Below are 27,971 nucleotides of genomic sequence, written 5' to 3'. Positions count from 1 at the left end.
CCATCTTGATAAAATAAACCGCCTCAAATGTACAATACGACAAGTGTCGCTGCGCCGCTTTTGGCAAAACAAACATCAAGGGGAGGCATAGGTTAAAACGCTGTCACCACGCCAGTAATCCCCGGTGTAAAAGAGAGAGGTTCGTTAACAGCGACAGCGGATTTATTATAAAATGGCGGCAGCCGGCCACTTCGTCGGCCGGCTGCGGCGGTGACCGCGGGGCAAGAGAGCGAAGTTACATTTCCTCACACACACCACGACCGCTAGGTGGCGGACGCACTGACAGCGCGGAACCGAAGTCTAAATTACGGCCAACAGATGGCGGGGCACAACTGGGGTTTACATTGGAGCCAACAGATGGCACGGCGAACGTCATCCCACACCAGTCGGCAGTCACACTGGTGTGGGGGGGTGTGGGGGGCGGCCTTGGTGTGGGGGCGGAGCTGAGACTACAGCCAGCCAGCTCAACAGACGGCATAACCGACACCACACTGGTAACACGGGTGTGGTGGTGATGTTTGAACGTTTAAAGCCACGAAAAGCTTGCAAACGCGCGGCTAATGCGAGCCGACATACGCGGAATCGCGATTCCGGCCAAACATGGTCTCGGAAAAGAGGTCACAGGTCAAAGGTCATTGGGGTCAGGGTCATGAAATTTTCAGGGTAGGTGTAAAATTGATTAATGCGAGGGTACTGAAAGTTTCGTCGCGATCGGCCGCTTTTTACGGGAGAAAAACCATGGGGGGGGGGGTCCATCCGACCCCCCTACATATGCGACCCTACCCCCCGGTTAACCCTCACCGGCACAGGGGGGGGGGGTAGAGGCAATATGCCTTTATAAATAGGCCTATCCGGCCTATCACATGTCCCTTTCGCTCATGGAGGAGCGTGCAAGGAAATAGCGCTTAAGGTTTCAGCGTTTTAGGCTTTGGTTTGAGCTGTGCTTTTTAGCATCGTTTTAGGTCTTATCAGTCACATTTTATGTATCCTTGAGCAGCTGAGAGAGAGCGGAAGCGGCTGTGCGGAAACAACGATGCCGGCAGGCTGTTGCGGTTCAATCTAGGAGTGGGATCACGGTGAGACCAAAATTATTTATTCAATTAGATGATATGTAGATGCAAACATGTATTATGTGGTCAGTTGGCTGTGTTCCTGTCTCCTGTTTTAGCTTTAGCTTAGCCTAGAAATTGAAATGAGAGCATTGACATTTCTTTTCGGTATTTCTAATCCTTTGTTGTTTCCTTTTCTAATCCTTTGTGGTTTCAAGGGGAACAATTTTTTTATAATCCCTACTCAACTACCTATCTTAGCTACTGCCAAGCCATGTTTATATAAAATCTCTCAAATCAACTCAAGTAATAAACAATCAATTGAAATGGAGGTAGGTATGCAGGAAGTTACCTGACAATGAAAAATTTGTGACCATTAACTGAAATTATAAAACTGTATGTAATATGTAAGCTCATACCTACCATGATCTTTTGTTTGGCTATGTTTCAGCTATGATTGTGATGGGACGCTACAATGAGTAGCTGAGGAAGCACTATGTTCTAACATTTTACCTGTTAACTATGGACGAGACCGTGGCGCCTTCAGAAGGTCGGGCAGCGACCAATGGTGAAGTGGATGAAAGCCATCTCTCAGACCAGCTGGAATCTCTGGCAGTGTCAAAGGAGCCTGGCAGATCGGAGGCCAGACCCCATCAGACACCCAGCGATGATGGAGCCGAGAGCGACAGTAGGAAGGGGTCCACCCAGAGCAGGTCCAAGGATATGACGCAGAATGGAGAGGAGGGCGGAGAGGGTCAGCGGCCCCCGCCGGAGACTGGCGGGGAAGCTCCCGCGATCACTGACTCTGGGCCGCTGATCTACCGCTGGGAGCCGGTGGAACCGGAGGGACCAGACACTGCGGGCACAGAGCAGCCGCCCCTCACCTTCCCTGCGGACCTCATCGCCAAAGATATGGGCACCAAGCACTGGCGGCCGCAGGGAGTCACAAAGAAGATGATGGAGACCTACCATATCTACCAAATCAAAAAGGTAGAATGTGTTCAATCTTTTCCATAATGCCATGTCTGTATACATGTTTCCTGAAGCAGTCATTTTTATGGTTTTCTGTGTGATTTTAAGATATTCATTTAACTGCAGGTGCCATTCATGTCATTTATTTGTTTCTTATGGTTTCAGCTTACTAGGCATCATCTGTCATATTTGCCTCAGTGACTCTGCTGTACTCCTTACCTTGTTGAATCATTGTGGTCTGTTCATTGCCATTCAAAGCAAGACCTGCCTTTTAGCCATAGCCATTAGGTGATGGCTCATGATGTAACAATAGCACACTGCTAAAACAACCTAAGGCTAGGCGTCATCTACCCCTGTGTTCACTGCTCGCCTTCTGCCCGACAGCCGCCGTCACACCACAAGAACGCCAAGTACGTGTGCCGTGTGTGTGAGCTGCACTGGGACACACTGCAGGCCGTCCAGAAACACGTCAGCGAGCAGCGGCACGCAGAGAGCACCCGGGTCAGTCGCGGGACCTGGGGTCAGTCGCGGGACCTGGGGTCGGTCGCGGGGACCCGGGGTCAGTCGGAGGGCAGAGCGGGTTACGGCAGGGAAGGGACGAGATCGAGTCAGTCGGGAACGGGGAGGGTTGTTGGGACGGACCGCGGGGAATGGTCAGTCGGGGAAGCAGAAGCAGGAAGTCGGGAAGTCGAAGAGTCGAAGAGTCGAAGACGGAAGAGTAAGTCGGGAGGAAAGGGACGAGGTTCAGTGGTAACGGATCACCGCCACTGGCCAGACGGTGATTTCGTTTCGTTTCGCTTCTTTTCAGTGGCGGATTATCAATTCAAATGATTTGAAAAGATCGATTAACGAAGTTTGGGCTGAGAAAAACAGGTTGCATACAACTTCCTGTCTCCTGTGATTCGTTTATGATAATCCGGGTTATGGGTTAATAGTAAGCCGAATTTTATATCCACGTAGTCTTCACATGTTCAGTCCACTTTACGGAGTTCAGCTGGCTGAGACTAGTTCCACCAACCGCAGACTAACGCTGTCGCCGAGTCTCATACAGTTTCATATATGTACATATATCGAGGGTTAGAGCGAATCGAGCCCGGTGCCTTCAACTTTATCGTCATTGAGTGGCATTGGGAACCGCTATCTACGACAGGTGCTTACAGCTGGGATCAGGTGATCATTGTATTGGGTGGATTCTGCCTACGATAAACCTATTTTTCGCGATATGCAATGGGGTCAAGGCTCTCGCACCTGCACGGCTCTCCGTGTCCTCTACAAGTTTGGCCGTTTTATCGTGGCCCCCACCACTACCCGTCCCCGCCCCGTGGGGTGGGTTCTGCACACCGCACGGGTTATGACTCAGCCGCGGCCGGTTACCCGCCAACAAACAGCGTGCGTTGAAGCCGGTCGATAGCTCGCTACTCGGCCATGTCACAAGGTCGGCACGCTGGTATTGCTGATAAATCGCCGCCGACTCTGCTGTTATATTACAGGCTGCCGTTCTTTATTCTTTGGGGGAAAAAGCAGTGAAACAAGGAAAGAAGTGGAAGCGTCATTCAAAGCTTAAAGTGAGCTGCCATATAGTTAAGTTATGTGATTGTTGCTTGTTTGCAGCGGTGCAGCCCCCCCCCCCCCAAAAAAAAAAAAACACTTCTTGCGGCTCGAGTGAACGCAGCATTGTTTTTTGATGCAGTTGGCATCGGTCTCCGAGGCGGATGGCTCCAGCCTCGATCATATATTTTGTCTCCCGAACCGCTTTGGTATGTGCTCGGTTAAGTCACGCTTTCCACAGTACAGGCTGATCTTTCATTCCTTCTCTGTGTTTCGCAGTAGGATCGACTGCTTCCACCTGATGGCATTTTTTCGGACTAGCAGTCCCCAACAGACGCTCTCGACAGACAGGGCTGTTCCACTTACCGTTCGGTCGTGAGAATACTGTGAAATTGTGAAGTCAGGGTTCATTGTCCGTATCCCTGTGCTTTGAAATTGCTTCCTGCAGCATACACCCACCGCTGACATGTTGGCATCATTTTGTTCCGTTTTATCGGACACCCGTAAGTTTGCTGGTCCTCAGGGAACGCACATGTGAGGGAACGCACCTGCTTCAGCTTCATTTGCGTATGCTGTGTCACCTAGCTTACTACATGGCCGCCACTGTAAGTGGAATGCAAGGCCTGTAGTCGACTAATGCAAACAAATAAATATAGAAAATAGTAAAGACTAAAGACATTACTAAAAGTTCAACAGGTCAGTCTGTCTGTATGACCCCACAATTAGCTGACCAGGTGTGCATGACCCCACCATTAGCTGACCTCTCCATCTGAACCCACAGCGGCACCATTAGCTGACCTCTGTCTATGACCCCACCATTAGCTGACCTCTCCATATTCTGACCCACAGCGGCACCATTAGCTGACTTCTCCATTTGACCCACAGCGGCACCAGGAGCTGACGGCGGTGCACTCGCTGCCGGAGCCGACGGCCGCGCAGACTGAGTGTCTGACGGCGCTGCTCACTGAGGTGTACCGGGAGCACGGCCTGACCGAGGGCCGGCTGGCGGAGCGGCGTGCGGTGGCCGACCAGCTGAAGGACACGCTGCGCCGCGGACTCGGCGAGGATGGAGGTGAGGGTGGGGAGGGAGGGAGGGGGGCTGAGGACACGGTGCGGACCGGACGAGCTGCGCCACGGAACGTTACGGGAAGGGGTACGAGACCGGTGGGAAGGGGACGTACGATACGTGGAGGTCATACAAGTGTGGGCTTTACCTCTGCCCTTTAATTTCAGAGGCGCATTTCCCTGTCTGAAATATGTAATCACCTTCGGACTCGCGGTTGGCCTGAAGTGGACCTTATTCCCAGTAACTAGACATTACGCACCCCCAGACTGCGCTCTGGAGGTATACGGCTCGTGCCGCCGCGGCTGCGGGCTCTCAGCTGACCTGACCCGTGTACTACTCTCAGACTGCGCGCTAGAGGTGTACGGCTCGTGCCGCCGCGGCTGCGGGCTGCTGACCTGACCTGACCCGTGGTCCCTCTCAGACTGCACGGCTCGTGCCGGCACGGCTGTGGGCTCTCAGCTAACCTGACCTGACCGGTGGTCTTCCCCCAGACTGCGCGCTGGAGGTATACGGCTCGTGCCGGCACGGCTGCGGGTTCACTGACTCGGTGCTGGACCTGGCTCTGCTGCCCGCTGAGGAGAGCCGCGGCGCCGCGCAGCTCACACAGGCCATTCAGACGCTGCAGGACAGCGAGCTATTCACGTGAGTGTACTGTCCCCCTCTGTGCGGCTGTACCACAGCCTCCCTGCCTCCCCGACCTTTGGACTGCCCTATCTGCATCCTTCCCAGACGGACGGATGCACAGTCATGACCGAGGCCATATCACAGCGACCGGGTCATACTCAGACGCTGAGCTGGCAGCGGCGGCTGAGTTGAGCTTTAGAGCGCCATATAAGTGCATTGTTACGCGCCTAATCGTTGATATGGTTGCTGTGGATACCGCGGTCACCAGGCCAGTCGAAGTGCCCCTGCAGGGTGGGAGTGGGTGCTGATAGTTAATCAAGCACTCAACTGCAACGATAACAGTGTGCTATGGTGGAGGTGACGCACCGATTAGCAGCGGACTGATAATACAATGCATATGTACGGTTCCATGTCCTATCGTTTTTAAAGGAACCATTTTGGCCCTTGGTGAAACAGCACACGCCTCCAGAATTCCAGATGCTGTTGACAGATAATTGACCTCTTTGTCTCAATTCCTATTTGTTTGTTAGTTCGGCGCTCTTCCATCATCAGCCAGATCCATGATCAGCCATTCCAGTCACCGTGAATCGAACTGACCGACCCCTGTCTTTGTGTCATAGCCAGCCTTCTAACGCTGCCTGTACTCAACCACCCGTCCTCCGTTGCTGCCGGCCCGTCTGACGCTCCCCTGACTCCTGGCTTTGACTCTGACTCTGACTCCCCCCCGCGTCACCCGCCAGTGATGTGGAGCACGACTTCACCAGCTGGACGCCGCACGTGCGCTGTGTGCACGCGTCCAGCGGCCAGCGGTGTCAGCTGGCGCTGGGCGCCGAGCGGGACGTGCTGCTGGCCCGGCTGGTGGAGCTGTACGTGGGAGTGGACGGCCGCGCGGCGCCGCTGGCAGTGGCGCTCCGACACCTGGCCCGGGTAACCCAGCCGAGCGGAGCGGATAGAGACGAGAGACGGAGGCGGGTCTATAACGGGCGGGGGGTGTGCGAAGCGGTATTGGGTATCATAGCATGAACGAACACAGTAGTGACAACCACAGCTACACGCAAAGTACGCCAAGGGTCGCGATAGCTCTAGTACCTACTACCAACCAGATGCTCGCATATCACTTTTTATCTAGGTAATAGGTATGCGGGACGAGGCACATCAGACATGTGACACTGCCTATGTCTCGTTCGATTGATGAATGAAAGATGAACTATTTCAGTAACATAACACCGCCCCTCCGCCTCTGTTTCAGATATGTGAGATGGACCGTCCGCACGCGGGCTCTCTGCCGCCGTCAGCGTTCGTGCTGATGACCATCTTCTTCCTGCAGCAGTGCGAGCCGCCCGTGCTGCCGGCGCTGCACCAGATGGTCGGCGCCAACACAGACGACGACCAACTCGACTTTGGTACGGACGCGGCACCGCGAAAGGATGGGTGTCCGAGGGAGGGTTGTAAAATGACAGGCTGGGATTCGTCATGGAAGTGCTGCTTTGTATGAAATACAGGTGTAGTGTTTTTACTTACTGTGAATTTTTTGGCGCGAACTTAGCTGAAAAAAATGTTCAGCTCAACTTGTAAAGTTGAGTTTTTGACGTAAAAAGAATATAGGCAACATTGTCAACATTGTTCACATTTGCAGTGACGTCTGTAGAATTCTTTCTGGTACTGCATGACGCTCATTACCCATGCCCTGTGTGTGCGGTCGCAGATGCGGCGGCGGCGGCCTGCGGCTCGTGGCGCAGTGACAACACATCCGACCTGGGCACCCTGTGGCTGCGCATGCTGCGCTTCTACGCGCTGGAGCTGTCCGACAGCGACGCCGTGGTCTCTATCCGACAGCGAGAGCTCGTCACGCGAGCTGACAAGGGCTGGAACAGCAAGAAAATCTCCATAGAGGGTACGGCGATCCACGCTATATCCATTGCCGGTCTCGTAGCTTAGTCGGTAGAGCGTTGGACTCCGCGTGGTGAGAGCACCCGTTCCGGTTATAAGAGTCCGGGTTCGAAGCGCGACGGGCGCTTGACGTTTATGGGCCTCCTGACAGGTATGGTTGCGGTTGGTGGCAGGCCGTAGCCAGACGAAATCAGTGAGGGGACCGGCCGTGCGCTGCTTTATGCGCACGTTAACCCTCGCCCATGTAGGGGGGGGGGGGGGGTTGGTGCAACCCCCCCCCCCCTGAGGTTTTTCGGAAATAGCGCAAAAACGGCGGCGCGCAGCGCCGCCAAATTTTGGGTACCTTATGGGGCAAACCTTGCGCATCTTTTGATAAAAAAAATTTGACCGGGTCATGTCAGGTCACGGAGTTATGACGTCACAAAGGGAACAGCCTCCGGCCGGATTTTCACAAACTGAGTGCCAACGCCCGAGGTTTCCTGCCGGTGGTACGGAGATCGGTTGATGGATCGTGATGAAACTTCCCATGCATGTTGGGGCAAGTATTGGCTATCATATGGTATAAGAAACTTGACCGGGTCAGGTCAGGTCACGGAGCTATGACGTCACAAGAGGAACAGCGTCCGGTACTATTTTTGAAAAGCGCCCGAACCACTATTTTGCTAATTCTTGTCACCTCAATGGGAATATGCAGCAATATTAGCTTCTATAGGGAGCAAATGGACCTCCCAAATCCAAAAATACAATCAGATTTCAAAAATTTAAATTTTGATTTTTCGAATTTCTGCCGCCGACTGTGACCTTGCCGACTTCCGGCGCTCCCAACGCGCCATTTTTAGAGCTAGGGAAACGAAATACATACCAAACGATAGAGAATTGATCAAGGAACACGATAGTGAAGGTTTCAAGTCGATATCTCCCACCGTTTTGCTGCAATCGCCGCCGAAAGTTGAAAAAAGTCTATTTTTCCGAAAATTTGACCTTTGACCGGTCAAAAGTAGGTCAAATGTTGACCTAGGACCAAAAAATATACCACCAATCGCGAGATCTCGGCGAGAGCAATCCGTTGGTTTTTTCCGCTAAGCTCTACGACGCTCCGTTTTCAAACGCCAAGGGGGGTCGCACCAACCCCCCCCCCCCTGCATGGGCGAAGGTGGCAGATCGCCGTTTACGGGCGAGGGTTAAACTTTGGACTCTAGATTCTGCCATAGAACCGGAATTGCGCGATCGGAGGGTAGAGGGCAGGGTCAATGCAACAAGCTTCACTTAGCGGGGACTCTGTCATTGTAAATCCTTCCATTCAAAAGTTTCGGACAAAATTTATAAAAAAATATGATGACACACTGAGCGTTTTGTGTTTTTAGACGACCGTCTTGTCACGGCAGCGTTGATTCACTTTGATTAACATGACATTTATCGTATTATTCCTTCAAAATAACCATTTAACTATTATGCCGGGCTCGAGTATTTCGCTCAGGTATTTCGCTCGTGTATTTCGGCATTCGTGATAATCGTCTGTGACGCCTTGGTCGTTATTCCCCTGCCGCCGTGCCTATCCTCCCGGCCTGACGCCCCGTCTCCCCCCGCCAGACCCCGTTCAGAGTAAGCGGAACATCAGTCGCAGCATCAGCAGCGCGGCGGTGGCCGATGTGATGCTGGACCGTCTGCGCGCCGCGTGCCTGCTGTTCGGGGTGCCGCGGACGGCCGCTGGCCCGGCCATCCACCTGGTGGCCGGCCGGGGCCCGCCGCCGGCCGCCGCCGCCCGGCTGGCCGCTCTGCTGGAGGGTCTCAGCGCCGAGCAGATGCAGTACCAGTTCAACCGACAGCTGCTCTGTGGAGAGGCGGTGAGACGAGGGGAAGAAACCCTAACATGCATGCACAATGCACAGTGCACACTGCCATATATTCTGTAGTCTGTATATCATAGTATAATGCAATAGTCTATGACATTGCACATTTATTCTTTCACTCATTCATTCACTCATGAATGCATAATGCACATTCATTAGTTTTTTCAGTGACCCTGGTTTCATAATTAATGATGGGGAAGGGCCTACTGGCTGGTCAGCTCGGGCGATGGAGGAACGATAACACATGTATTCAATCGGTCACGTGTGGATATTTACTGATTGGCGTGTTCCCCGTTTCAAAGTTTACCAGTGGTGTCCTTCCTTCCAGTTTAATTACCCACTGACGGCATGTTTTCCCCGGTGGTGTGTTCCTCCCCCACTATTACCCACTGACGGCGTGTTCCCCCGTTTCAAGAGTATGCCGGTGGTATGCAGCATCTGCCAGAAGGCCAACCACCTGCCTGACGACTGTCCCACTCTGGTAGTACCTCCGGCCAGACAGCTGCCGCCGCCGACCGCCAAACAAGTCCAGCTGCTCGACAGGCTCTGCTCCGACGTATTCAGTTAGTACACGTGCCCGTTTGGTACCAGACTAGGGCCTCAGCGTGTGTCACCACTGCAGAGCATGTTGTACATTACAACAATATTACTTACATTTGTCATTGAGTTAACTGAATTCGACCTCGCGATGGACGTGTGAAATATATACTTGTTCAGCCTCTTCTTTTGCTTGTATCTTTCAGTCCTTTTCAGTCCCCCCAGGCGACTGAGTCGCCCCCTCTGACCCCCTCTGACCCCCTCTGACCCCCCATCTTCCCCTCTCCAGGCGACTGGGCCCCGCCGGCGCACGAGTACCAGGTGCGGGAGAGCATGCTGCGTACCATCGAGGACTTTATCCGCCACCAGGCGTTCCCGTCGGCGCGCCTCACTCTGTTCGGCTCGTCGTGTAACGGGTTCGGGTTCCGTAACTCGGACCTGGACATCTGCCTGACGTTCGACGACTGCTCCGACCCGCAGGTGACACTAAGAGGGGGCGGGAGGGGAGGTGGGGGATCAGGGTGGCGTTCGTTCAGAGAGTCTACTCAATAGCTAGCTCCTAGCTCTTAGCATATAATCTAACGGTATCGCTGACTGTTGCCTGTCCGACCGTGCCTCTAGAATCCATTAAACACGTCTGACCAGTGGCATCCCTTCACTCTCACAGTCTTGCGTTCTGTCCAACAGTTCCTCCCCTCTCTCGCTCTGTCCCTCCCTTTCCTCGTTCTGACCGTCTGCCTTCCCGCCAGTCTCTGGACCAGCCGGACATCATCCTGAAGCTGGCCGAGACGCTGAAGAGGCTGCGGTTCCTCTATAACGTTATCCCCATCAGCACGGCTAAGGTGCCGATCGTCAAGTTCACGGACCGCCGCTCCCGCCTGGAGGCGGACATCAGTCTGTACAACACGCTGGCGCAGCATAACACACTGCTGCTGCACACGTACGCCAAGCTGGACAGCCGGGCCAGGGTGAGTGAAACGGAGGGCGCGTCGGCGCCGGCCCGGCACGGTGGTAACCGTGGAGGAAGGCTCACTAGACTGCTGCTTGCTGTTTTGTTGCTAGTTGAAGGGCATGATAGACTCTTAGAAAGCAGATGACTTTGATGCACATTAAATTCCATCTCGATCATCGATGGCTCGAGTCTCCGATTTTTTTTTCGAGCCGATGTGGTAGGCTACCCTGTCCACCGTTGGCTGCCCATCGTTCTCCGTGCTGCGGCAGGCAAGAGGTGCAGTGTCCACGCTACTCCGAGTCTCGCCCCTCACTGCCCCCCGCACCCGCCGATCAGCCCCTCCCATCTGACCTCCTCCTCCGCCCGACAGATACTCGGCTACATGGTGAAGCTAATGGCCAAGATCTGCGACATCTGTGACGCCTCGCGCGGCAGCCTCTCCAGCTACGCGTACACGTTGCTACTCATCTACTACCTGCAGCGCTGCAAGCCGGCCGTGCTGCCGGTGCTGCAGGAACTGGACGCGGCCAGCCGGCGGCCGCGGCTGGTCGACGGAGCCGACGTGTCCTTCTTCACCGAGCTGGGACGGCTGAGAGAACTCTGGCCGGACGCCGGCCGCAACACCTGCTCGGTCGGCGAGCTGTGGATCGGCTTCCTGCGCTTCTACGGCGAGCACTTTGACTTTGAGCGGAACGTGGTATGTATCCGCCGGATGGAGGTGCTCAGCAAGTTCGAGAAGCTCTGGAACGGCTCGTTTATCGCCATCGAGGACCCGTTCCTGCTGTCGCATAACCTGGGAGGCGGCGTGAGACGGAAAAGTGAGTGGACCGGGCGGGCCCTTAAGCCTGAAACATACTCTTAAGTCTTTACGCAGTCAGGAAACGCATACGAGAGCCTATTCAAGTACATGGAAGCACGCTCGCATCAATCGCACGCACCTCCCGCATGCGATTGATGCGGGCAGAATTATAATACATTTGAATAGGCTCTCGCATGCGATTTCCTGAATGCAGAAGGAGTCTGTTTCAGCCTTAACAACGGGTGTTCGCTGCATGCGTCCTACATGCAGCAGCGTGTCGTTGGTGTCCAATGATTACCCGGTTTACTTGGTGAAGTTCGTTGCTTATCGCTGGGAGGTATGATTTGAAGCAATATACGCTTCACTGCAGAGCAAGCGTGACGCTACAGTTCCTTTTGAGTAGCGAACGGACACTTACTTTGTCCTCGTCAGTGTGATCGTGTGGCAGTGATGCCGCGTGACTGTCTAACCCCTTGTGACACCTTGTTGTTCTGTGCCGGCAGTGGCGTCGTTCATCCGCCGTACGTTCCTGCTATGGCGGCTGCACCACATGCGTCCGATCCCCAACTCCCTACCGCACGGATACAGGGACTTCAGGGTGAGTGCGCTGAAACAGAGACAGAACATCAACATAGACATCAACGGGGGCACACAGACCGCGGCAGAATGGCAAAACGAACAGCAAACTTCAGCAGTTATTACGCAGATTTCATAATGTTAAAGCGAAATTGTGCACTTCGTTTGGTGAAATTTATCTGCTGATCAAACTGTATCAGTGTGTCGTATTCCATGTGCCATTTCATGACGTCCAGACTGAGACATTGGACGCGGCCCCTCCCGCTGATGTCCCGCTGTGTCTGTCTGTGTGTCTGGACAGGCGTTCCTGATGTCGTCCGACTACCTATCCGAGGGGCCGCCGCCGAACGCCGGCGGCTGCCACTCGTGCGGCCGCATCGGCCACTGGGCGGCCGACTGTCCGCGCCGCCGGCCCCGCCGACCTCCGGCCGCAGGTAAACAGCCGCCGCCGGCGCCCGGCCCGCCCAACGGCCCGGCCCGCTCCCCGACCAAAGGACAGGGCCCGAACCGGTCACCGACCAAAGGGAACGGTCCGAACCACTCCCCGACCAAAGGGAACGGTCCGAACCACTCCCCGACCAAAGGGGACAACCCTGCCAGCTCCCCGACCAAAGGGGACAACCCTGCCAGCTCCCCGACCAAAGGGGACAACCCTGCCAGCTCCCCTACCAAAGGCGACGGTCCAGACTCCTCCCAAACCAAACCAGACGGACCGGCCCGACCCCAAACCAAACCAGACGGACCGGCCCGACCCCAGACCAAGCCAAACGGACCGGCCCGGCCCCAGCCAAAGTCCTCGGCCAGGAGAGGCCAGGGCGGCGCAGCGCCGGCCGTTGGTGTCAGCCCTGCTGCAGCGGCCGCAGCAGCAGCGGCGGCTGCAGCGGCGGCTTCAGCTGTGACCGCTGTCGCCGCTGCTGCGTCCACCGGGGACGCCGGTCCCGACAGCGCTGTGTCGCCGGCGGCTCTGGCGGCGGCCGAGGCAGTGGAGGTCGCCGCGGCCGCTCCCACCGCCAAGAAAAGACAGAGGCATCGCACCCGCCGCCGGAAACCGGACAAGGCCGGCCCGGCGGCGGGCGCGCCGGAGCATCCCGAGCCGCAGAGCACGCTCGTCTTTTACAACTCCAGACAGGGTGGCGGGGGTGCGCCGGCCGCGGACGCCGCCTCGGTGTGAGCGCGGCGGCTCCCTCCCTCCCATCTGTCCCGGGTCGGCGCGGGACTGCCGGGCGCGCTGGGCGGCTGTGGTGGCGGCGGGGTCGGCCGGAGAGGCGCCGGCGAGTGGCGCAGAGGCAACAGACGACTTAAAGTATCCGGCGGCGGCCGGAGCGGTTACTGGTGGCGGGTGAGGGCGGCCGCGCCAGCCGCCGAACCCCAGGACGGCAGGCCGCAACATTAATGGTGCTGTGTTGAAATCGATAGTGACGTCCCAGAAAATGTGCATCCCATCATTATCATCGGTGAATCGACTGGGGACGAGGCGTTTATCCGTTATCGCTTTGTTATTGCTTGACAGATGTTTTAGAAATTGAATACAAACATCGATCCATACGCACTTTTTCGCTGGAATAGCGGTGTCGGTCTTCTCAGTCTTTTTAACTTGAAGATAATGGTTTTGGGCTGCACTGTCGCTCACCACGGCTACAGGCATGCGACGAGTTAGATCCGGTGTCTTGATGGACAGCACTGTCGAAGGGAACAACACTCGTTATCCCATGACGATTTCGACTCGTTTCATACCTTAGCTGGAAAGTATCGGGCTTCCTTCAGTGGAAATCCTAGCGCGGGATGCTCGGCGATGGACTATGATGCTCCCGAGGGTGACAGTTTCCAGTTGATGAGAAGGGTCGTCGGCCAGTAGACCGAGTGGGTGGCCCCAACCGTGACGGCGTGTATGAGTGCGCTAAATTGCGGCATTTTTTTTTCGCCCGACTTTCATTATGGTACTTGATGTCAAATGTTATCACCGGCCCCCATTGGCCATGTCGACGACAGGTGGTCATTCAAAACTTCCGCACTAAATTCATAGAGAAATTAGCTTGTTGCTGACATTCCCAAAACTGATCACCGGTCTCGAATGGCTGCGTCTGTGCGAGAACTTGAATTTGTATTCCATCTCAAAAATCTTTCTTGTCGCAGACATATGGACGTTCCCATGAGCGGAGAGGAGCTCACACAGACATTGGAACGTCTCTCAGGATGATTCATTTTGTCTACACCGGCTCGTATTTATTATTTATCTGAGCTCATACGCAGATCGGACTCAGCGACTGCGTTTGTTCGGCGGTGACGCCTAACGGTAACCTTCGCGCCCACTCACTTGTTCCGATGCTGGCGTCATTTTACAAATACACAATGACAGAGCAGGCCGCGGTCATCTTACACAGCCCCGCACCAGCGGAGGTGCGGCTGCGGCTGCGGCCGTCTCGACCTTTCTCTGAACTGCGCCGGCCGGGTGTGGCCGGAATACGGACCGTTGCGCACAAACACCTCCAGTCGCCCCGTCAGTCACCGCTGCTGCCATCTGGTGGCCGCTGAGGGGTGACGTCACACATGGCGTATCGCTCTGTGGAACGGGGTGATGTCATATCCTTTCTGCCGTGAGGTGGAGAGCTGCCAGGGAGCTGGACGTTTCCTGTTTTCTCTTCATCCAGTGTTGGAGACATCTCAGTTGTGCGTTCCCCGTAGCACCGTCTCTGTTCACGAGATGGGCGATTTCGCTGGCCATGGGTCTCTGATCAGCAGGGCAGACCACCCATGGGACTGTTGGGCTATGTTTGGCCTTCGCGGGTCCATAATGTCTCACTCCAGACTCAGTCTCGCTTCTCGTGAAGCAATAACATCACAAGCTTTTGTATTCGTTAGCATTGAATGTTTGAACGAAGGCATCAGATGGTCGCATTCCTGCCACAATGCCACGCTCGGCAGATTCGACGTCGACCTCGTCGGATACGGGTTGTGTGCCCTCTATCTAACTCAGACCTCAGTCAGGACCCCTGCCATTGTGAAGGCGGAAGGCGTGGTGACTGCCCACAACACTCCTATGCTGCCATACGGCGAGCCAAACATCGGCCAGTCGGTGATTGAGCAGGCCGCCGCCCTCCGCTGTTGTCGGTGTACGTACGGTCTCCGACACTCTCTGCCGTTATCGGGGTTCCGTCTCTGCTCCTGACAGATTGCAAGGTGCAGTCAAAGTATGGTTGGCGGACTTTTTCTGTCCTGAAGAGGGCGAGGCATGTGGGAGCCCCCCGCCCCTACAGGCTTTGTTCTTTGTGTAAAACAAAGCTCGAGCTTATGTCCTAGCGACTACACCCAGTAGTTATCGATCGGATTGGTCCTGCAATAGACTACTCTACATCCTGCGCATATTTCCTTTCTATTTCATCTGGTCCTGCACAGGGTTCCTCAGCGGGACATGTTTCCTCTCTATGGCTCTGGCCCTGCATATGTTTTCTCAGCAGGGGGGGGGGGGGGGGGTATGTTTCTGCTCAGCTACGACAGTGTCAGTCCACTGTACAGCACCCTCAAAGACATGGCATGTGTATTTATGATATGGACAAGTATCGTATTGAGAGAGTATATGAAATTCCACAATAAGAAATATCAAAACTACGGCGCCGACGAAGTGAACAGACGAAACCGGTACGCCATTAACGTAACTTTCGCTATTTTTATCGTGGAATCTCATATACTCTCAATACAATACATGTCATTGTCATGTGTAAATCTGAGCACAATGGCTGAAGGTCTGCGTCCTGCAGTCATGGGCACTTAGAGAGGACGGTCTGAGGGCGAGGAGGGCGAGTTTATACAGCTGAGTGCGAGGCACACACATCTGTACAGAGACTGGCCTCCGATATACAATATACATGCCGACCAAGGTCTGTCACTCAAGTGTGTCAGCGCTAGAGACATAAACAGTCGGCGCCGTATTCTGCGCAAACACCATGGCCAGTTCAGAGAAATGTCAGTTATCGGCACATTACATTTGACAGTGATTTTGTTTGTTTTTGTGTGTGTCGTGATTCATCCGTGACAAAGACACTGCTTATCTGACAAACTTATGATTTCTATTGATAATATTTTTCATAGCGATGGAAATTGATATTTGTAGGTGCTCCTGTTCCTTTTTCTGAAGCATAGCGAACGACCTTTAGTTTCACCGTGTATCTTTAACAAACTTATGATTTCTATTGATAATATTTTTCATAGCGATGGAAATTGATATTTGTAGGTGCTCCTGTTCCTTTTTCTGAAGCATAGCGAACGACCTCTAGTTTCACCGTTTATCTTTAAGTCATTTATGCCTTCGTTTTGTAAATCTCTTTCAACGGAGATTACAGGGACATAATAAAATGCACGCCCGAGTTCCGACGAATTGAAGTGGAAGTGGGGACGCGAAACAGAGTACGCTACATTCACCTGTCATCTGTGGTCGTTAGGTGGCGCTTGTCACGAGTGCTACCAGCCACCTTTAACTCAATCGAAATGAACACCGTAAACACTCATGTTCCGTGTGTGCGATTAGACGTTTCATCGTGTAATTCGCTGCTGCTATTCCAGAGGACGAGCACCATCAGCCAGTGGAGAGGCGGGCCCCCGATCCCGCGCGAGGGTCACCGGCGCCATCGCGGCAGGAGCGGGTTCAGCCACCGCCGACCCAACAGCAGCCGCGGCCCCAGCAGCCCCAGCATCAGCATCAGCCACCACGGCAGCCACAGCCCCAGCAGCCCCCGGCCCAGCAGCCGCAGCCCCAGCAGCCCCCGGTCCAGCAGCCCCCGGTCCAGCAGCCGCCCCAGCACCAGTACCATCCCCAGCAGCAGCAGCAGCACCCGCTGATCGGCCGGGCGCCTGGGCTCATGGCCGACCCGAACTCGGCGGCGGCGGCTCATCTTCTGGCGCTGCTGGGCGGCGCCGGACCCGGTGGACCCCTTGGACCCGGACCCGGACCCGGTGACGCCGGTGGGCCGCGCCGGGTGCCCGGTACGCACACGGCTGAGAGTCTGGAGCGGCAGCCGGCGCCGCGGCCCGGCCCGCCGGCCGGCCGGCCGCGGCCGCTGGGCCCGCCGCCGGGACTGGCGCCGCCCGACCTGGCGCAGGCGCTGCTGGCGCAGCTGCGTCAGCCGGGCCCGTGGCCGCAGGTGTGGCCGGGCCCGCCGCCGCCCTGGGGGCCGCCCTGGCCGGGCCGCTGACCCCAGTGAGCGGCGCCGTCCCCGTCCCCAGTACAGGGGGCTGGCGCCGTGTCCGGCTCAGTTCAAAGGAGACCGGCGCTGCGTCCGTCCCGACGGCCTTAGTGCCGCGCTCACTGACATGTGCGCGGAGCGTTTTATCTCCAGAGTGTAAACTTGCATGCGGTGCGATGTTTTTACAATGTTATTTAAAATGCGCGTGGGTGTTGAAACGGTTTCTTTTATCTGTGAACTTTTTACAACGTTTTTTGTTGTTTTTCCATCAATTGACCATCCGGTTTTTACTGTGATCTCTGGCGTGTTTTATGGCTCTGAGTCACGCTGATGCAATACAAACCAGATGAGCATCACGAGCTGTGTTTCGTGGTAAGACGGTAACCTCTGGACAGCAGCGGCAATACGCGCTACTATGTGAAATGCGGTTTTATCGTGTTAATTTATGTATTGGATTCCAAATCACGCGATGCACTATTCAAATCACATAGCACGATGCCAGGACAGGCAAACAAATACCTCTGACATGGTGTGTTCTCTAGACATTCCCCGACGCTGGGAGTAATTGCGTCTCACAACGGTGTCATCTGACATTGCGACGACCCGCACGACAGTCGGCAGCGATCAGTAGCCTGAGATGAACAGCTGCTGGGTGCCAGCTCCGTCCTGGCCCGGGCGAATTCGCTGACCGCTGCCATCCTGACCCGGGAAGACCCTTTGACCGCTGCCGTCTTGACCCGGGAAGATTCTCTGACCTCTGCCATCCTGGCCGGGGCGAATTCGCTGCCCGCTACCGTCTTGGCCTGGGAAGACCCTTTGGCCGCTACCGTCTTGGCCGGGCAGAATTCTGACGCCCCTGCCGCCCTGTCCGGGCCGGACCCGCATACCGGCTCCGTCCTCCCCCAGCCGGCGCGCGCCGCCGAGTAGCTGTCGCTGACCGCTGCCGCCCTGACCCGGAAGCACCCTCACACCCCTGCCGCCCTGGCCGGGACGCACCCGCTGGCCGCTGCCGTCCTCACCGAGCCGGCGCCGTCCCCCGCCCAGGAGCGGGCGTCCGCCGCCGCCGCCCGGAGCCGGTCCGGAGCCGGAGCCGGAGCAGTCGAGCGCGCTCAGCTGGGCGATGTGCATCGACTGGGCCGACACCTGTCCGCCCGTGTGCGGGTCCACGCAGAAACACTGCGAGCCGCGGCACTGGCGGCGCTCAAAGTTGCCCAGCGAGTCGCAGTTGGTGGACGTGCCCACCAGTCCCAGCGCGCGGGTCTCCTCCTTCAGACGGGCGCACACTGCGGGAAGAGAGGAAGAGGGAGGGTCAGTCAGATCACTAAATCACTTGTAGGACTAGTATCCGCCAGTATCCCGACCATTCACAGCGTTAGACTATACACGGCTGTGTATCCCTCCCGGCCCCTCTGGCTCACCGCAGTGCATCTGGTGGTGCTGCTGCCGGCCGCCCTGGTAGCCGCTCAGCCGGGTCCCCTCGGCGTTCACACAGTAACATTCGGAGCCGGTGCACTGTCGGGGCTCAAAGTGTCCGGAGCGGTCACACTGCGGCAGCTCGAGGCCGAGCAGCGGCCGCGCCGACGCCGTCTGCAGCTGCTCGCGGCGGCGGCGCTCCTGCCAGCAGGGCTGCCGGCTACCCAGCGCCGGCCGCTGCTCGCCGCACCGCAGGCTGGCCAGCTGGGAGACGTGCACGGTGCCGCCGGGGGCCGGCTGGCCGCTGGCCGGGTCCACGCAGTAGCACGTGCTGCCCTCGCACTGGTGGCTGTGGAAGCCGCCGAACTTGTCGCACACCACCGGGTGGCCCAGGCCGTCGCGCGACGCCTCCCACGACCGGCGCGCGCAGGCTGACGGGGAGAGGAGGAGAAACACACTGTCACGTTCTGCATACACCGCCAATGGCAGAACGTTTATCATGTGATGTAGACGCAATGTTCGCTCAGTTTCACTGCACCTAACACGATGTTTTGCTATGCTTTACATGATTTAGTAGCTTACTAAGTCATGCAATCATCAGATTTCATCTCATTCAGATGAAAGGCTGCTCCTGATATGTGCGCCTGATTCATGCTCATGGTAGCTTATACATAATGTTTGCGCTAGACGGCTCCTCTATCGCCACCTGATTGATGCTGTGCCGCACAACTCAGTCGTTTCTAATCTCGACGATAGATGACACTAGTATTCACGCCTGATTCATGCTGTGCCGCATGGCTCAGTAGTTCCTAGAGCGGGCGCTAGATGGCAGCACCATCTGCGCCTGATGCATGCTGTGCCGCATAGCACGGAGCTCTGAAACAGCGCGTGAAACGCAGCTGCTAATGCGGCTGATGGTCGGCAAATGCTACCGTGACTGAAAACATTCCATTGAGCGTGAGTACGGGGAGGACGTTGGGCGCAGGGTGTGCAGGGCGCTGCTTTCCGACTCACCGCAGGACATGCTGGCTCTGTACTGGATCGGCTGATCGTAGCCCTCCAAGGTCTCTCCGTCCGGACTGACACAGCGGCAGAGGTCGCCCGAGCACTGGACCGGTGCAAACTTCCCGGTCCGGTCACACTCGGGCTGCGGCTGGCCGGCCGGGGTCCGCCGGCGCTCCTCCTCGCAGGAGCGGCCGGCGCCCAGCAGCTGCCGCCGATGGGCGGCGCAGTCGAGGCTGCGCAGGTCGGCCACGTGCGCCTCCAGACCGGGCAGCCGCTCGCCGGTGACGGCTTCCACGCAGTGGCACCGAGAGCCCACGCACTGGTGCGGCGCGAAGTTACCGAGCTCGTCGCAGTTGACGCTGAGGCCGAGCAGACCGCCCTGCTGCAGCTCCCACTCGCGGCGAGAGCACAGGCAGCCCATGGCGGCGCCCTGGGCGCGGCTGGCGCGGTACCGCGGCAGCGGGGCGTTGTTCGGGTCCACGCAGAAGCACTCCGAGCCCTGTGAAAGGTAGACGGGAAGGAATGTTTAACGAGGAAAAGCCCGAGCTCCACAACAAAATAATGTTTATTTTAATTGAGTCTTTACCCGTTGTTACCCATTCAGCTTACCTTGCACTGTTTGGGGTGATACCTGCCCGTGCGGTCACAGTTGGGTTTCTCGGCGCCCAGCAGCGGTTCGCTGCGTGCTTCATGCTGCCGCAGCTCGTCCCAGCAGGGCGTGTTGCCACCGAGCTGCGTGCGCAAAAGAAGAGATGGCACGGGTCATGTTTTGAGATGTCACATCCGACTCTGTCAAGTAAATCAGTCATTTGAAAGGTGCCTTTTAGTACCTAGCAGTCTTCCTATGCTAGCAGTGGTCAGCCTATATACACTTGCAAATCACTGCACTCAGCGGTCGCCCAACCCCAGCCCATTCCACCCGACACTAACCCCCGTTCCACCCCACACTAACCAGTGGTCGGCCGAGCCGATCGGGAGCGCCCAGCCGCCTCCTCTGACCGCGCTGCCCGCCGAGCTGTCCTCCGAGCTGTCCTCCGAGCTGTCCGCGCTGTCCTCCGAGCTGTCCGCGCTGTCCGCCGTGCTGTCCGCGGTTCTGTCCCCGGTACTGTCCCGTTTGCTCGGCTCCGCAGCGGAGCTGGCCGATCTGACTGACGTGCACCGATCCGAGCTCTTCGCGCCTCTGGCCGGTCAGCGGGTCCACACAGTGACACTGGGAGCCGACACACTGGCGGGGCGCAAAGTTACCGCGCCGGTCGCAGGTCACCGACTGGCCGCCGTGCCGGCCCGCCTGCAGCGTCTTCTGACGGGCGCACGCTGAAACATAGTCGGGCAAAATTGCAATAGATTGTCTTATCGAGCAAAATGAACGACAAGGATTATGCAGGACGGGCTTTTTTGTATCGTATACAGTTATAAAGCGTAACGATCATTTGCATGTAAACAGATGATCATCATACTATTATCATACGATGATTATCATACTATCTTGCAGAAGACACCGGAACAAACTTTTAGAAATATATACCAAGTGCACTACATAACATAACGTACCACAGGAGACGAGATGCGCCTCATGTCTGCCGACGGCCTCAAACTGGCTCATCTGCTCTCCCAGAGTGTCAACACAGAAGCAGACGGAGCCGACACACTGCTGCGGCCGGTACTGTCCGTCGGCGTCACAGTCGTGGTACCGCTGTCCGGGGATGGGCGGCCCCTGGCGACTGCGGGCGTCCAGACACGGCGTGTCCGACTGGTACTGCTGGACGGAGGGGGCAGCCAGCAGCAGCAGGCCGCAGAGCGGCGCACACACCCACCAGACGGCCATGCCGCTCCTGACGTGGATAATACAACACGCTCACTGGATACGCTCAGAGTACGTACGTATATAGACTACTCGGCTATTAAAATACTGATGTTGACCGTTCAAATTATCATTATTTGTAGCATTGAGCGCTCGTCGAAAAGTCTGAAATATATGAATACCCCATGAAAAGTTGAACGTTTATAAATAATTTGACAGCTGCTGTGGCTGCACATTCATTTATAATGAGTCAGCCTGGGGATATAAATTCATTACGATCCATGTTTAAATTGTTGGCACCGTTTCGCGCCATATGATAGCGGATACCTATAGAAGTTCGTATCAAAACCAATAATGCGATATATATTTATGTGTGAATTTATTCCATGATAATAGAATCATAGCAGCAAGTTTTATCTTTGGCAATGACTGCACATATTGCTTCCATACCTGTACTGCTGTTCTGTTGTCGATTGAACCTTATCCGCAGGAGTGAAGCGTTCAGCGTGCTCCTTCGGGGGCCGGTGTGGGCCGAATGGTGCCACCGGGCTGATCGGAGTGACTCGAGCGTATATACCGCGTGTGGGCCCGCGGCGGGATAAATAAACTCACCGCCACGGGCCAATGGAAACTGCCAGCCGCTCGTGGACTCTGCTTCATAATAAAACAGGCCAGGAATTCTGCGACCGGCGACGACCGACCTGTGACGACAGCTGGGACCGACCAGCGCCTATCAGCGACCGGCGACTAGTGCAGCAACCAGCGACCAAACAGTGTCGATTAGCAACCAGCGTTCGACCAGCGCCCATCACCGACCATCCGATCAGCGTTCAGCCATCAGAGACCATCTGACCAGCGACCATAGCGACCAGTGACCATCAAAGACCATTAGCAGGCAGTGCAGCTGTTATGCCGGCACTGCATCGGCAGAGACAGCGGCTTCTATCGCTCACATACATCGATGCTAAGCTTACATTACAAAATTTCACTCTCTGGGACTCGAGAAGGCACCAGTACGGCCGTGAGAGAACGTTGAGGCTAGCACTCAGTAGTCGGAGCTCCGCGGATTTTCCGTCAAAGCACAGGCCGTGGATATGTTTAGGTAGTACATACCGATTTCAATATGGAAAAATGCCCGGTATGTGTAAGTTGCGGCTGCCAGCTTCTGCGATAATGTTTACCGATGTAAGATTTTGTTCATACTGTGAGCACGACAGAACTGAAACGGCGACTTCATGGAAACATCGACATTACGCTGGCGAAATCGACATCTAAAACGCGAGTGGCGAACGGTACGCTGTACCTATACTTTCTCGTGTCGTGTCGTCTGTGCCTGTGTGTCGGTAAAACTATGTATGTAGGTCGAGAGCGAGGTCCGTCGGTTAGTCCCGACTGCTAGTTAGCGAAGAGTCCTGATTCTTCATATGACGAGCTCTATCCCTGCGTGGTCGGGAATACGAATGCCCACAAAAAACTTAGATATGCCAACAATGTGTTATTTATGTTGAATGCATTTCTTGCTAGAATAAAATTAAAGTGCTATATGAGCCGTATAAAATTAGGCAGAAAAACAAAAAGTAAAAACATTAAAATCCACCGTTGTCGCTGGATAAGAATAAACTGATAAAAGCGCGTCCAACACCTTATCGCAGTATTGCTCGAATGGCTCATATCATGTGGATCTGGAAGTCCCCAATCTACAGCCCAGCTCCGGTTGGAGGTGTCAGCGGTCGGAGAACGCAGCCCCGTTCTCCGTATACTGTGTCCGTGCTGCCGCCTGTCGAGGAATCACTGGATTGTTTTTATCGATTAGACTCCCTATAGACGTGACGATATGCTGGAAAGCCCGTCTGCGTGTAGGCGCCCGGCCGATCTGTTTATATTGCCCGTGAGTTTATTTATCCGTCCCGGCCCCACACACCGTATACGCTGGAGCGTCGCCACGACAGCCGGTCGGCCCGGTGGCACCATTTGGTTTGGACCGGTCCGGCCAATAACACGCCGAGTTCTCCATCTCTGTAGGAGGACACAGTGCTGCGACAGCGCTGAGATAAGGTAAGCGACAGAGCGGAGTATTTACCTTCTTTTACATGCTGGCTCAGCGTTAAGTTTCCACAAAAAGTCATGCTACTGCAAATTAGGAAGAAAAATTAAATTAATAAAACAGTGAAATTATTTCTGATTGGTTAGTAATCAATGTATCATGACTTATTTTCTTACCTACCAGTAAAACGCCTTTTGGGCGAAGAACGAGCGAGCGAGATAGTGAGCCCTGCACGTGCAGAAGGGCGAGAGGGTACTTCCAACGGGCTTGTGCAAAGCACCCTTCTAACCGGTCGCTAGCGGTGTACCAAATTTGGACGCAATCGGCCCAGCCGTTCCTGAGATCTGGAAGCGGCATTCTGCACGTGCGCACGTGCAAACGGGGTCCAAAATGACTTTTGCACGGCACCCTACTAACCGGTCCCCAACCGTGTACCAAATTTGAGCGCAATCGTCCCAGCCGTTCTCGAGATCTGGAAACGCCCCCTGCACGTGCGCACGTGCAGTAGCACCCTAACCGCAACACATGGGAATGCATTGCCTGGTGGGAGCCTACCTGTATACCAAGTTTCAGCGAAATCGCCGCAGTAATTACCGAGTTACTGAAATGGGAACAAATTTGGCAGTTGGCACCTCTTATTGTTGTATTTTGCACGTGCAGTGGGGGTCACTCACATAGATGAAGAGTATCCGACCTTTGGTAGAAGGGATGCAGCTACTCTATAAAAATGACCGCAAGACAATCGCTCAAGCCGCTGCTGAGACATGGGCCTCCAAAATCATTACTTTTGCAAAACTGCTTGAACACCCTTGACTTTTCACGTGGCACGTGCCACGGCGGTCACTGAGATGTATCAAAAGTAGTCAATTACGGAGTAGAAGGGATGGGGCTACCCAGCAAAAAAGACCGCAGGCCATTCGGTCCAGCGGTTGCTGAGCTTCTCAAAAGCGTTACAGGCTGCAGGCCGGGCCGGGCCGCTCATACTGAGATTTTTTCCGTTATATTGAAAAGACTTCGCTTCGCTCGCTGCGCTCGCTCGCTCGTAATTAGATGATGAATTAATAACAAACAAATTAATTGATAAATTAGTATAACGTATTCATTTTCCGCATTCATTATTTATATTTATCCATTAGTCTGTGCTGAGGCCAACAACAGGCGGCAAAAGACAACGAATAAGTGACATTATCTTTTTTAGACTTTCGACTATCTAAACAATAAGGATGCAATATTTGAAATAGAAGTCGATCGTCAAATGAAGCTATAACTGACACTAAAGTTGTGACCTAATTCCTGCCGTTTATTAGCAGGAGCGGCATGGCCGTCTGGTGGGTGTGTGCGCCGCTCTGCGGCCTGCTGCTGCTGGCCGCCCCCTCCGTCCAGCAGTACCAGTCGGACACGCCGTGTCTGGACGCCCGCAGTCGCCAGGGACCGACCGTCCCCGGACAGCGGTACCACGACTGTGACGCCGACGGACAGTTCCGGCCGCAGCAGTGTGTCGGCTCCGTCTGCTTCTGTGTTGATACTCTGGGAGAGCAGATGAAACAGTTCGAGGCCGTCGGCAGACACGAGGCGCACCTCGTCTCCTGCGGTACGTCAATAATAACATCCTAGCGCGATGGTAGTTTAGTGGTGGCACATGATATGGCATATGTTAATCTAGTTGATCCGGTGCCCTCTGAAAAAATGCAATGATCGACAGTTTATCATGCTAATGGTAATGACGTACCCATTAGTAACTAGGACTTTAGCAACTCCGTTCTACAATCCCTAATCGATGCTACTCGATGTATCCGACCCGTTAAATGTTCTTTGCCCGTCTCTGTGTTTCAGCGTGCGCCCGTCAGAAGACGCTGCAGGCGGGCCGGCACGGCGGCCAGTCAGTGACCTGTGACCGGCACGGTAACTTTGCGCCCCGCCAGTGTGTCGGCTCCCAGTGTCACTGCGTGGACCCGCTGACCGGCCAGAGGCGCGACGAGCTCGGATCGGTGCACGTCAGTCAGATCGGCCAGCTCCGCTGCGGAGACGAGGGGACGGACCACGGCTCCACCGGGCAGTACGGTCCGCCGCAGGTAACGGAAATGTAGCGCGTGGCGATATACGGGCTAAACAAATGCGTACAAATATTTAAACGGCTTCAATCTACTATAACAGAAGCGTTACCGCCCATCTCTCACAAATCGTTAACTCATTTAGACGGTAGCACCCGTTGTCCCGTTCTCATGGCTGTTCGGGGTGACGTTCGCTGGTCCTGCCGCCGTACACTCGCTGTTCTGTGCCCCTGTATCACCCGCTGTCCTGCACCCCCAGCTGGACGGTGAGACGCGCTGCTGGGACGAGCTGCGCGCCCACGAACAGCGCAGCGCCGGCGGAGGTCTGCTGGGCGCCTCGCGGCCCGACTGTGACCGGCTCGGTCGGTACAAACCCACCCAGTGCCGCGGCTCCAAGTGTTACTGCGTCAAACCGGACGGCGAGCGGCTCACTCAGTATGAGATGGCGCCCCGCGAGAGGCCGCTCTATTGCGGTGAGTAAAGGACAGAACGGTCGGTAGAGTCTGTAATTGAAATATCTAACGGAACCGTCTATTTCTCATGCGTTTAATCAGCGTTATAAAAGAACGTGATACGTTGCCATCAGCTCCCACTGAAGGCGATAAGTGACCTGACCAGTGCAGTGACCTGGCATCAGAGTTGGCCTGCGCTACGCTACGTTACGCACTACGTTACGCTACGTTTGCTTTTTTGGCCAAAACTACGATACCGAATTACGATACGTTATATATTGCTACGTTACTGAATTACGGTATTTGTTAATTAACGCAGCAAATTATTTATCGTACTACGTTATGCAATATGTCATCATCCACTACCCAGTGGAAACGGTTAGTCTCTAGTAAGTCAAATATTGCGCACAATTGATCGCCGGCTTTGCAGCATCGTCGGTGCGGCGGTGCCTACGCGCTACTCGCTAGATGCGCTGGACTTCCGACAGGGAATTCCATGGGACTCCCCAGTGGGAAATCCTCGGTGTGGGTCCGGCCGGAAGAAAGACTTAGTGGTATTCATATAGCAGGCGTCTCACATCCGTGTAAACGGCCGGAGGTCTGGTGACGATATGAGTAAACTGAAAAAAATTATGTACCTTATACAAATACAGCTGACCTGTAATTGCTACGGAATCCATTTCGTAGTTCCTACGTTATTCTATTATTTTCCGTACTACGCTACCGAAACATCCCAATTACGCTACGAAACGGTACTGACAGCTACGGGTTACCGAAAACTTCAAAATAACGTAGCGTAGGCCAACTCTGCCTGGCATGGTTTATATACCTATTTCCGTTATCATTGCTGATCTGATCTGTGCTTTTAAGTCACCAACCCACTGTGACCGGCCACTGACCTGCCCTCCCCGCAGGCTGCGCGCGTCGCGTGCACGAGATCTCCGAGAGTGGTCTGGTGGGGGTCATCCTCAGCTGTGACGAGCACGGCGACTACGACCCGCGCCAGTGTGTGGGCTCCGTGTGCCACTGCGCCGACACGGTCACCGGCGAGAAACACCGCGGCTCGGTAGAGGTGCCGATTCACCGGTTCAGCACGCTCGACTGCTCGGCCCACGGTCACCGCCAGGTTCGTATAAAGCGCTGATCTATGGGGACGGGAGACATGAGCTTTGCCTCTGGCTATCATCGACGGTAGCAGTGGACGACATTGCGGGCCAATAAACGTGATTACGTCTCGTAACTGGGTTCTGATATTTTGTGAAACATTGTCAGGCTTACACGTAACGATAATCGGCGATGACGTGCTCTTTTTAAGGTTTTGTAACTCAGCTTTTGCCGGATGCCGCAGTTGACCCATTGTGCGCTGTGCTTCCACAGAATGAGCGACCACCGCTCGGTAGCAACACGCCCTGCTGGGATGAGCTGCGGCAGCATGAAGAAAGGAGCGAGCCCCTGCTGGGCGCCGAGAAACCCAACTGTGACCGTACCGGCAGGTATCACCCCAAACAGTGCAAGGTGAGCTGAATAGAGAGAGAGAGAGAGAGAGAGAGAGAGAGAGAGAGAGAGAGAGAGAGAGAGAGAGAGAGAGAGAGAGAGAGAGAGAGAGAGAGAGAGAGAGAGAGAGAGAGAGAGAGAGAGAGAGAGAGAGAGAGAGAGAGAGAGAGAGAGAGAGAGAGAGAGAGAGAGAGAGAGAGAGAGAGAGAGAGAGAGAGAGAGAGAGAGAGAGAGAGAGAGAGAGAGAGAGAGAGAGAGAGAGAGAGAGAGAGAGAGAGAGAGAGAGAGAGAGAGAGAGAGAGAGAGAGAGAGAGAGAGAGAGAGAGAGAGAGAGAGAGAGAGAGAGAGAGAGAGAGAGAGAGAGGAGAGAAGAGAAGAGAGAGAGAGAGAGAGAGAGAGAGAGAGAGAGAGAGAGAGAGAGAGAGAGAGAGAAGAGAGAGAGAGAGAAGAGAGAGAGAGAGAGAGAGAGAGAGAGAGAGAGGAGAGAGAGAGAGAGAGAGAGAGGAGAGAGAGAGAGAGAGAGAGAGAGAGAGAGAAGAGAGAGAGAGAGAGAGAGAGAGAGAGAGAGAGAGAGAGAGAGAGAGGAGAGAGAGAGAGAGAGAGAGAGAGAGAAGAGAGAGAGAAGAGAGAGAGAGAGAGGAGAGAGAGAGAGAGCGAGAGAGAGAGAGAGA

General features: G+C 55.2%; 3 protein-coding genes across 4 annotated transcripts; 2 read left to right on the top strand and 1 right to left on the bottom strand.

The window, feature by feature from the left end:
• Positions 1–988: 988 nt before the first annotated feature.
• Positions 989–17,393, top strand: LOC122365096 (terminal uridylyltransferase 4-like). 2 transcript variants are annotated; one of them, XM_043336023.1, is made up of 16 exons: positions 989–1,076; positions 1,501–2,039; positions 2,406–2,522; positions 4,455–4,641; positions 5,127–5,277; positions 6,000–6,186; positions 6,509–6,662; positions 6,965–7,153; positions 8,740–8,993; positions 9,415–9,562; positions 9,826–10,016; positions 10,286–10,504; positions 10,859–11,306; positions 11,791–11,885; positions 12,165–12,297; positions 16,421–17,393. In XM_043336023.1, exons 2-16 carry the CDS (start codon positions 1,572–1,574, stop codon positions 17,047–17,049), a joined length of 3,570 nt encoding a protein of 1,189 aa, XP_043191958.1. In that variant the 5' UTR covers positions 989–1,076; positions 1,501–1,571; the 3' UTR covers positions 17,050–17,393. The 2 variants fall into 2 exon arrangements, with proteins under 2 accessions (XP_043191958.1, XP_043191957.1); XM_043336022.1 differs by lacking the exon at positions 16,421–17,393 and having other exon boundaries at positions 12,165–13,408.
• Positions 17,394–17,468: 75 nt separating this feature from the next.
• LOC122365097 lies at positions 17,469–21,860 on the bottom strand. The gene is made up of 7 exons (XM_043336024.1): positions 21,710–21,860; positions 21,010–21,290; positions 20,411–20,772; positions 20,068–20,190; positions 19,468–19,957; positions 18,459–18,884; positions 17,469–18,323 (listed from the first exon to the last, which is right to left on the bottom strand). The coding sequence occupies exons 2-7, from the start codon at positions 21,281–21,283 to the stop codon at positions 17,665–17,667; spliced, it is 2,334 nt and encodes a 777-aa protein (XP_043191959.1). The 5' UTR covers positions 21,284–21,290; positions 21,710–21,860; the 3' UTR covers positions 17,469–17,664.
• Positions 21,861–23,182: 1,322 nt separating this feature from the next.
• Positions 23,183–27,321, top strand: LOC122365094 (thyroglobulin-like; the record flags this gene model as incomplete). The annotated part of the gene is made up of 6 exons (XM_043336019.1): positions 23,183–23,314; positions 24,614–24,894; positions 25,137–25,375; positions 25,614–25,827; positions 26,721–26,932; positions 27,184–27,321. Coding segments are annotated over exons 2-6 (1,077 nt in total), but the record flags the coding sequence as incomplete, so codon positions are not given.
• Between the last annotated feature and the right edge of the window lie 650 nt (positions 27,322–27,971).

Source organism: Amphibalanus amphitrite, unplaced genomic scaffold, assembly GCF_019059575.1.
Source record: "Amphibalanus amphitrite isolate SeventyFive unplaced genomic scaffold, NRLGWU_Aamphi_draft 000714F_arrow, whole genome shotgun sequence".
NCBI lineage: Eukaryota > Metazoa > Arthropoda > Thecostraca > Balanomorpha > Balanidae > Amphibalanus > Amphibalanus amphitrite.
This window is presented reverse-complemented; position numbering and strand designations above follow the sequence as displayed.